This window comes from Cardiocondyla obscurior, linkage group LG26 (assembly GCF_019399895.1).
Source record: "Cardiocondyla obscurior isolate alpha-2009 linkage group LG26, Cobs3.1, whole genome shotgun sequence".
Taxonomy (NCBI): domain Eukaryota; kingdom Metazoa; phylum Arthropoda; class Insecta; order Hymenoptera; family Formicidae; genus Cardiocondyla; species Cardiocondyla obscurior.
Window position 1 is genome coordinate 158,777 of NC_091889.1, and position 10,814 is coordinate 169,590.

A 10,814-nucleotide genomic window follows, 5' to 3' on the forward strand; every position below is an offset into this window, starting at 1 on the left:
TCTATTATTATTCAAAAATTATTTAATTATTTATTTATTACGACGTATAAACGGACTTGAATCTCTACTATGACGTACAAGTACGTAAAATTTGTTCTTATTTAAATAATGTGTAATATACAAATGATCGAATGTAAATTTTACTTAGATTTTAATTTGTATATTAGAAACGGTAGAAAAAGAGGAGAGTGTTAAAATGAAGTGTTCTTTGGCTTTCGGCGGCACATGCTTCTTTCATTTGCATGCTGGCTAAAAGCACTCTCGTGCTTTCCTGTGATATAAAAAAGAAAAACTTTATTAAAATAGTTTATTGATTTATTTATCTCAAAAAAAAAATTAAAAATGCAAATAAAATCAAACTGTTTTTAATAAAATTTTAACAATTAGATCATTATTTGTTTTAGAAAAAAAAAACAGGATGACGCGTGATATACCAGCAGTTTGTCCGTGCCAAAGTGCTTGAATCAAAGAATGTTTGATAATGTGCATAAGCTTATGCATATCATTCGAAGTCTGTTTTTTACATATTTCCAAAAATTAAAATTATGGCATTTTTATTCTTCTCTTTTAATCATTGTTTTAATTATCAGCCATATACGTCGTTGTGTTACCAGAGAGCCAATTATGAGATCTCCTAAAAGTTCTGTGCCATGGACCAGGTTACGTTTGAATATCTCTGGTGCCTCAAAAGAAAAACGTGATTTTTCTGAATATTCGAAATAATTCTCACTCTGTTTCGTTTGTATTGTAAAATTACAGTAAAATTGTATATTATATAATTAACAACTATACACACGCAGTTTAAAAATTGTAGATATTTTTCATCGACGCAAAGTTACAATGTGATGCAATGTTTTTGTTCATGTAGATATCGCGAAATATAAAAAAAAGGATTTTGTGTGAATAGGTTTTTTCTAAACTGATTCTTTGTAAAAGGATCTAATAATCATAGTTTCTATCAATCTTGTTGTTTTCAATATTCTTACCAATCCTATATAAGATGGTACATAATATGTGAACAATTTTTGAAATATATTTATATATTTATCTCTTTTTATAATTTATAAATGTGTGAATTATATGTATATGTATGTATATAAGAAGGGACAAAAAAAAAAAGAGTAAAGATAAAAAATTAATGATGTTTTCTGATAAAGTCGAACAAAGAGAAAGATTCAGATATTGTATTTGTTATTCAAAAATGGACTCCAAATCTTTCATATACACGAAACGGGAACAAGTCCTTTCATCAATGAATGCACGACGTTACTTTCGTATACGAAATTTTTTTTGCACAGTTCGAGAATACAACTCTACCATCGTAGGTGCCTGCAAGACCGATGGGTGCTAGTATCGCGCGAGGTTGGTACCGCTAAAAATGGTCTCATCTTTATTGAGAGAGAAATCGAACTTGACGTTCGGGTCTCTCGCCTGACTTCTCGTCTTTGTCGGAAGATTTAGAAACGACCCCCCGGGTGAGAGCCGTGCAGCCGAGGTCGGGGCTGTCGGGAGTCGTCTCGGCGTATTTCAACGTGTGTGTGTGCGCGCGCGCGGACGATGACAGTCCGTTCGCCGTGCGGGGAACGTTGGGAGCGCGCGTGAGCCGAGAGGAAGACCCGTCCGTCCGTCCGTCCGTCGAACCATATGATCGTAGTCCCCGCCGAGGAGCGCGCGTCGTGGTAAAAACGTCGTCGGTTTCCGGGAAGCGCGGTCGCTTGCTCTCTGTGCCCCGCCGTGGCCGACCTTAGTCCTCGGCTCGAGGTCTCGCGCGTGCGACTCGCGGAAATGACAAAGCGCTCCTGGCTCGCGCGTCGGCAGTAAAAGAGAGACTCCAGTTTCTCGATCGCGGTAATCCCGAGTCCCGACAGTCCCGAGCGGGGCTAATCGCCGTCAGACATGAGCTCCGTCTGGAAGCGCCTGCAGCGGGTGAACAAGAGAGCGGCCAAGTTCCAGTTCACCGTCTCTTACCACGAGGTCACGCTAGAGACGACGACGAAGTGGTGAGTGACGCCAACTTGTTCCCCGATTAAGCAAGAGCTTCCTTTCGCCGCGGCCTTCCGGACTCCTTATTCACGAATTAACATTAATGCTTTTTGTATGAAAGTCTGAAGAGCGCAATTGTCGTCTGCTTCTCAACGCAGGAGCTCTCTGGAAAGGAAAGAAAAAATTGTTTTTAATAAATAAATATATTGGAGGCAAAGGACATAAGCGATATATATTTAATGTGCAGAGATTATATTGCTTTTCTTTTAAATTTTGTGCATGTTGCATATTATATTGTGCTCTGAGAATTTTTATTACAATTTAATTTATATAATTTTTTTTTTTTTTTTATTAATATAATTATTTACATACTTCGAAAAAATCTTATAAGATTAAAATTTATAAAAAATAATCTTACAGAAGTATTAGTATGCTTTAGCAGAAAGAAAAATTATATAAAAAATATATATATAAATTTATAACAAAATATATTTAAAAATATATAAATATATAAAAATAATGTTTTAGGAAACCAAATAAGCTAAGTGTTGTTTGGACAAGACGTAGCCGAAGAGTTAGCTCGGAACCATTGGATTGGGAACCATGTTTGAGCGATCCTCTGAAAGGCATTATCAGCTGGGCAGTTCCTGACAATCATACAGTTTCTGTAACACTGTTTAAAGATCCTCGAACACATGAGCTGGAAGACAAAGATTGGACGTTTGTTATCGAAGATGTGAGTACATCCTGCTGAGGCACTCACAAAAGAATATAGCACAATGGTACATTGTTCTATTCTCGAGTAGGTGTCGACAACAGGAAAGAGGCGTCATGTCGCTGCCACAAATATAAATATGAAAAAGTATGCAACCTTAGAATCTAGTCAACAACAACTCAAATTGGACTTGAAGCCGACTTCTAAAAAGATTGTTAGCGCTACACTCGAATGTACTTTATCGTGCGTGTTTCTGCGAGAGGGCAAAGCGACGTAAGTGCAGTTCAATTTCATTCGCATGCTGCTAATAAATTTCATTAAGCCTGATCGAAGTATCTGTTTATGTAACTAAATGTATTTGGAATAAGATAAATATTAAGTAACACATTTTAAAGATTGCATACTGAGTTTATTAATTTAGTTAAAAATATTTATTAAATTAAAATGTTACTTATAAATAAATTTATTAATTATTTACTAATTGCTTGTATTTTTTTAGAGACGAAGATATGCAAAGTATGGCTAGTTTAATGTCTGTTAATAATAATAGCGACATCGCACCATTAGATGATTTTGATAATGAAGATATACCTGAAGACGTTGAGGAAGTATCAGTAAAAAATTTGGATGAGATTTTAGATATTTCAGCTCAACTTGATTTAATGACGAGCAGTCTTACCGAAAGTGAATTACCTAGTACTCCTATAAGTGGTGAGTATTTAATTATTAATTGGTTCTTTCTTTAACTGCTCTAAATATAAAATTTGTAATTATTATTTTAACTTGTTTGATCGATAATTTATAATTTGTGAAACCAAATTTACTAATGGAATATATAATGTGTAGTGGCAAGTTTATCAAAAGATGATACAACTCCCGTAAACGATGGAGAGCATTTTATACGCGATATTAGTCTAACAGGAATTGGAGATTCTTTCAAAGAAAAATCACCTGTGAAAGATAATGTTGCCGTCGAAAATGAGTATGTATAATTACAATTTACAAAATGCAATTGATAAAAAATTTAATATATTGTTTAACAATAAATAATTAGTAATTACACATTTAATATTTTTACAGTAAAAACATCGAACATAGTACATTGAGATTACCGCTACAACCATTGGATCTTAAAAAGAATGACGCAAATATTCCAAGACTAAAAGAAATTACTCCTGGCCAAGATTTATTAGAATGGTGTAAAGAAGTTACAAAAGATTATCCTGGTGTCAAAGTTACCAATTTAACGACATCTTGGAGAAACGGGATGGCATTTTGTGCGATTATTCATAATTTCAGACCTGATCTAATGTAAGTACTTATATTATGCTTATCTTTATTGGATGTTTTAATTATTATAAATTATTTTATTTCATTCTTTGCACTACTTTTCCTTGGAACAAAATGCCAATAGTGAATCTTGGAAGCATGCCAATTATTTTATTCGCGTATTCCATTAATAAACTCTTCGAAATCGTCATTGTCTTGTGTCAAGCTACTCGTGCCAACATTTTAACGATTATTTTTAATGTTGAAAAAGTCAATACATTTGTCTATTTATAGTAGCATATGTAATAGATATTTTATAGCTTTGATCAAATTGAATAATATCTAAAATAAAAATTTGTATAGAGAAATCAATTCTCTGTTGCCACATGATGTTAAAGGCAACTGTAAGAAAGCGTTTGATGCGGGTGAAATTCTGGGCATACCCAGAGTTATTGAACCAGCTGATATGGATATATTAACGGTACCTGATAAACTAGCTGTGATGACATACTTGTATCAGTTGAGAGCGCATTTTACTGGTCATGAATTGGAGGTATTTCAATGAAATCTCTTTATGTAACAGTTTTCCAATTATTCTGTAATTTGACATACAGCATATTACATATATCATCGTTATTATTAATGATACATTATTTCTCTAAAAAAATCTAGGTACATCAAATAGGTAAAACAACAGACGAGTCATCTTATATGATTGGTAGATTTAATACAGATAACAACACGGATGTAAGTGTTCAACTTTTTGGTCAGGAGATTATTAATTTACGAAAAAAAGAACAAATTGATCAAAGAAACAATAAAGCGGAGAGTAACAGACGGTAAATATATTCTCAGTATTATGCAATTAAAGTACATCTTCCGCAAAATTATTTATCAGAAGTAAGATTAGAAACTGATTTGTTATTGCAGGTCAAATCCATTCGATAATAAGAAGGATGATATTAGCATCGATTCATTAAAAAATAAATTACACTTAAGCCTGAATACGGACAATCAGGATCACGATCAATGCAACAAAGACAAATCACCATCAAGCGTGAAAGAAGTTAAGGATATTATATTGGCCAGCTCAAAAAGCATTCTGGGCAAGGTGCTATCACCAACCAAGGAAAAATACTCTTCAAGAGAGAAGGTACGTAGAAATTTACAGGTAAAATGAAATTAATTTCCACGTTGCGATTATTCCCGAAAATTGTCTAGAGAAACGTCGCGTATAATATTCGATGGAATTCGCGCGTAAATTTCTTTCACTGTGAAGAAATGAAATACCAATTTACCGCAGAGCAAGTCTCCGCCGAGAGTGCAACAAGCGCAGCAACGTCCGATACTAATGACACGCCGGCAATTAACCGATCCGTTCGGCTCCGATGACGAAGAGGAGAACATACAGATAATCGATGACAAATGGTCGCAATCGATCTCGCTTACCAAATCGCAAAGTCCGGTCCGTGATGTCAGTATATACGAGATTGCGCAGACTGTCGCTTTTTATGCATTCCTTCTGTTATACCTTGCTGCATTAACAATAAACCCATAACGCGCACTGTTGTATCTCTTTTTGTTATTTCTTTTCGCCGGCGGATTATGTCAAAATGTATTGTCTGAAGGTCTGTTACTGTACTTTTTGTTCACTATAGGCGAACAGTTTATAAATCGAGCTTCTTGGCGGTAGGGGAATTATGCCTATATAATACACGCGTATATAACTGCATGTAAATATGCATGAGGAAATCGCGTCAGAATATGTTCCGCGATGCACGAAATGTAGACATGTACGAGCTGTTCTATAAGCTTTGCTTTAAAAACTCCTAAATGCAAATTTAATGTTAACGATTTTATTTCTGAATCAAATATATCGAGGATAGTCATAATTTATTTCAGCAACCTTTAATTTCTATTTTTTCTATAAACTTTTCTTACTATAACACGTTCCTAAAAATAGAAAAATCTTTTACCATGTAACATCGTAATTAAAATATTTAAAAACAGTTTGTAAATTTTATGATTTTCTTGTGATTTAGTTACATTGTTAATACGCTCACTGATTTTTACCACGTGCAAAAATATTCTTCGTCTGAATCGTGTATTTATTCGAAAAGCTTTGCAACAATAACGTGACGCAAGCAGGCTACGCAAACATATTGAGAATAGGTCTTTTGTAGGACTCGGTAAACTCTGACGATAGAGGAAGTCGAGGTAGTTCCGAATGTCAAGGTGCATCACCGCCGTATGGAGAACAACGTTCACAACATGTAATTAACAATATTTGCTTTTATCGCTTGCTAACGTCATGCCACGTCAATATCTCAGCAAAATTAAAATTATTCTAAAGAAATAAACGAGAATTTTACAAATGCTTAATAGTTGCATCAATCGTTTCATGTTTCTATGTCAAATTTCATAACGTTTCTTATGTTTCTTTTTACTTTTGTGTTAGTCGCTAGTTAGCCGGCATGATGAATTACGAGAACGAGCAAGACAACTCCTAGAACAAGCCAGGAATCAGACGAAGCCATCCGGATTTGTTTCCGCTGCGATCAGTCCCGTCGAGGTTTTACATGTTTGTTAATATAACATTAAAAAAATGTTTTGTTAATGAAGCATTTATCGAAGAATACAAATGTGGGCGTTTATTTTAATGTAACATACTTTGCAGGCACAAAACGATGACGAAAGACAGCAGCAGTTGCGGGAAAGGGCGAGACGTTTGATCGCGGAAGTGAAAATGGGTGTTGCTGTTACTCCGAGTCAACTAAATGACGACAACAACAGTGATAGACGATCGATAGACGATCAGAATAATAGTCCTAGGCGCAGCATTACGCCGTCAACTCCCGGTGATCGGATTAGTATAAAGGTAAACGCTAATAATCCATACAATATTCATCTATGTTTTTGAAATTTTTGAGTGAAAAAATTTATTACATTGTAATTATTTTTTTAGTCTGAGTACAATGGAAATATATTAGGAAACTCGAGTGTGATAGATGGAGAAAAGAAAACTGGTTCGCCTTTATATTCCTTCTCCAAAATTATTGAACGAATCTCACCCGATAAAGGCAGTCCTGATAGAACTCCGTACACATTACGCGGAGTATGTTAATTTGAATATTTAATTTCAGTTTAATTATAAATTATAGAACGATATACATTACTTACAGTAAACTTTAATAACTTTTTATTTTACTACGAATTGATATTTTAGTTGGGTAAAGACATGACATCGTATATTCAAAATGAACTCGAAGCACTTGAAAGAGAGCAAAGTCAGATTGACATACAAGCTGGCAAACTTGAAAAGCAATTGAGAGCAGCCATGGAGAGCGATAACGAAGACGAAACGGAAAGACTGATGTCTCTGTGGTTCACGCTTGTTAACAAAAAAAATGCTCTTTTACGAAGACAAATGCAATTAAACATACTGTAAGTGATTCGTTGATCGAAACATATTATTTTCATATATATTTAATTTCAATTAACGATTGGCTATAACATTATCTGATCACGATCTAAACTTTTTATAAATTAAATTTTTATTTTTAGAGAAAAAGAAGATGATTTAGAGCGAAGATTTGAGCTTTTAAATCATGAATTAAGAAGCATCCTCGCGGTAGAAGATTGGCGGAAGACATCCGAACAAAAAATGCGTGAAAATTTATTGTTAGAAGAACTAGTGTCTATTGTAAACAAAAGAGATGAATTAGTTCATCACCTCGATACACAAGAGAGAGCGTAAGTATAGACATATATTATTATTGATCTAAATATTTTATGTCATTAAATTTTATTTTTTCAAATAAATTATAGAATTGAGGATGATGACGAAATTGAACGTGATTTATCTCGTGCTGGATTAGCTCAACGAAACAAAAATTGTGTTGTGCAATGAAGAGTTATTTATTGCGTTTTTCCACATTGTTGTAAAGGTAAATTATATACAATAATTACGTATATTTTTAAAAATAAAAAATTGATAAAATTTAATTTTTAATTAAAATAAATAAATTATTAAAGTAAGAAAACTTAATGTAACGGTAATAATCAAAAGTGCGAATCTCGCTTGCAGGCATGATCCATGTTGCTGTGGTGTTGTCAAAAGGTGACAAAATTAGATATTAAAAGAGTTATGTGTGACATTTGATGGTTTACGAACAGGTTATTTTTAGAGACTTGTTTTTCATTGTACATTGTAGATTAATTCATCAAGAGATCAAACAAATTTTTCTATTTTCTTTGTTTTTAATATAAGCTCGTCGATCAACAATTCGGAACAACAAAAAAAAAGTATTTAAATCAGGAAATGTCGAATTAATAGATAATAACTGTATGATTTCTTATATATATTGCCGAGTATTATATCAATCATATAACGAAAGCATTTTATGCTTTAAATAAAATGCACGTTAATAGAACTGTGTACAAATATATAAAATGATATACGCTATAAAGCGAGAAATTATACAGCACAGTCTATAATCGGTTAATAAAAAGAAGATATTTTTCATTTTTGAATAAGATTTTGAAATTCTAGGGAAAAAACTAACGTGAATAAAAAAAATTGAAGTTGATAATAAGAATGTGTTTTAACAAGATTCGATATATATCCACAAAGCTGTGTTATATTTTAAAAGATTTTTGTTTATATATAAATTAGTAGCTAGTTTAACTGAGTAGAATTGAAGTTTTTGTGTAAGTAAACTTTAGACATTGTATTTGCTAAAAAAAAATTATTTTTTATGGTTTAATTGTTAAGAGATTTAATATCGGAAAGCCAAAGAAAGTTAAAGTGAATTGCTATACAAGAATACCTATAAGATACATAAAAAGCAATTCAATGAACATATATTTCGCGACATTATCAATGCAAATCAATTTACAAAAAAAAGTAATTATGAAACTACTGCAAAAAGTGGATCACATCGGGATTATGTATAGTTTTCGTATTCGCAGCGGTTGTTCTCATCGAACATTTGCATGTACTCTGTTAGTGCCATATGAACGAATTGATGTACGTTTTACATCTTACTTGACGGATTTGTACAAATGCATTGAAATGCATTAAAACAAATTCAATAATCTTATTGACGGTAGGCAATTTTTTTGAAAGCCGTAGTAAGATTAATTTTTACTAAGACTAATTCTTATATGTGGTATATCTGCGCATGTAATGAGAATATTATGTTTATTATAACTTTCTGTAGAAAAATGTTATGTTATATTTAAGTGTTTGGGCTAACATTACCTGTAAAAACAAGAAAGAAAAGAAACAAACTCGTCTGCTCAAAATTGTTTTAGCTCTATAGATCTTAGGGCAGGAAATTATGACGAATGTTCATTATGTACGTTTTGCCATTTGGAATATTTCCAAATGGTTAATAACTAATTACTTTTTTTATCTTTTTATAATGTTACAAATACTAAATTGTTAACAAATAATGAGACAAGAAAGACATTTTTCGATACAGTTGCTCCGTAAAATAAGAACATAGAATACAGAGCAGGGTTTACCCGTTAAAAGCAATATGTGAGATACAAGCCACAAGATAAAATAACACGAGACAAAATTTTTGAATTCTGTTAACTTTTAATTTCTCAATAGTTTCCTTTTAATATAATTTTCAATATAAAAAATTATTAATTTAATATTTCAATGTTGAGAAAGTAATTTTATTTTGATTATGCGAGCGCTTGAAACATTGACACGTTGATATATAATTGAGAATAAGATGACAATTGATGTGGATATATATATGTATATATGTTCCAAGCAGACCATATAAAACCGCCCTTTCAAAAGCATTAATTATATATATTTACCGAAACGTATTTAGAGTATATACTATTAAAATGCGAACATAAGAGAAATTATCTCCTCTTGACATCATAATATACATATGTCTATAATTAAATCAAGTATCATAGCACCTTATACAATTTTATATTTTTACTTGTAGCTTGATTCGCTCCTCGTACTTTTTTTTTATGTTTTTATAAGACGTCTGTTAAGCTAGAGTTTTAGAATATTGCTGAAGTTGGTCCTTAGCAAAAGAGGAAATAATTTTTAAATTACACACACGTGCGCGCGCGATTGGAACACTAAGAAGTAATTAAGAAACATTGAGTTGGAAAGTGATCTCTGCTCTGTTAGACCGAATTAATCGCTCATACACTCTCGTTATGGAATTTGATATTGATTTCATCACGATATTTGAATTTCTCGCGGTCTAAGAGCAAACATAATTAGGAGGGGGAGGTTATCGATTTAATGACAAATAATTTAGCAATAATTTATTATTCTAGTGCCTATAAATACCTGTATGTTTATAAAACTGTAGCACACTGAATTAATTTTAATTTATTTTACTCTGTACTACTAATGTAAAGGATAATTATTGTGAAGACCGTTCTTGCCAATGCTAAATAGTTTTGTTGAGATGTACCGTTCTATTTTCCTTTGCCAATGTTATATTAATCGTAATGTATGTGAGAATGCGAGCAAAGAAAAGGAAAGAAGAACGTATCACGCAATATTCGCCATTAATAAAGGAAGACTTATAAAGCACTGCAGAAGGAAACAATAAATATAATGTTGATAATATTAAGAGTGCTATTTTATTTTTATTATGCTAATAAAATCTATATGTATCTATTTTGAGCAGAACTGATCCTAGAATAAAAATGGATTTTTTATCATAATAAAAATATATTTACCAGACATTGTAAAGAATGAGCTTCGTGCGCGCTATTCGCTCTTGCTACGTTAAAGAAAAATTTTACATTTAACAATTTTCGGTAGCGAATTTAGTCAACTAAGAAATTCGAGAAT

The 10,814-nt window shown here is 32.4% G+C and overlaps 1 protein-coding gene across 6 annotated transcripts; it reads left to right on the forward strand.

Annotated features, from left to right (window-relative positions):
• The first annotated feature begins 1,544 nt into the window (after positions 1-1,544).
• On the forward strand, positions 1,545-10,586 carry Ehbp1 (Eps15 homology domain containing protein-binding protein 1). Of its 6 annotated transcripts, none has more exons than XM_070672784.1 (18): positions 1,545-2,000; positions 2,512-2,719; positions 2,790-2,971; positions 3,198-3,409; positions 3,545-3,680; positions 3,779-4,009; positions 4,331-4,520; positions 4,640-4,806; positions 4,898-5,120; positions 5,271-5,441; positions 6,151-6,240; positions 6,426-6,548; positions 6,645-6,845; positions 6,933-7,082; positions 7,194-7,411; positions 7,532-7,720; positions 7,796-7,914; positions 8,055-10,586. In XM_070672784.1, the coding sequence occupies exons 1-17, from the start codon at positions 1,897-1,899 to the stop codon at positions 7,875-7,877; spliced, it is 2,877 nt and encodes a 958-aa protein (XP_070528885.1). In that variant the 5' UTR covers positions 1,545-1,896; the 3' UTR covers positions 7,878-7,914; positions 8,055-10,586. The 6 variants fall into 6 exon arrangements, with proteins under 6 accessions (XP_070528885.1, XP_070528887.1, XP_070528886.1 ...); XM_070672786.1 differs by having other exon boundaries at positions 5,271-5,432; XM_070672785.1 differs by having other exon boundaries at positions 1,546-2,000; positions 6,426-6,539.
• Positions 10,587-10,814: the final 228 nt, after the last annotated feature.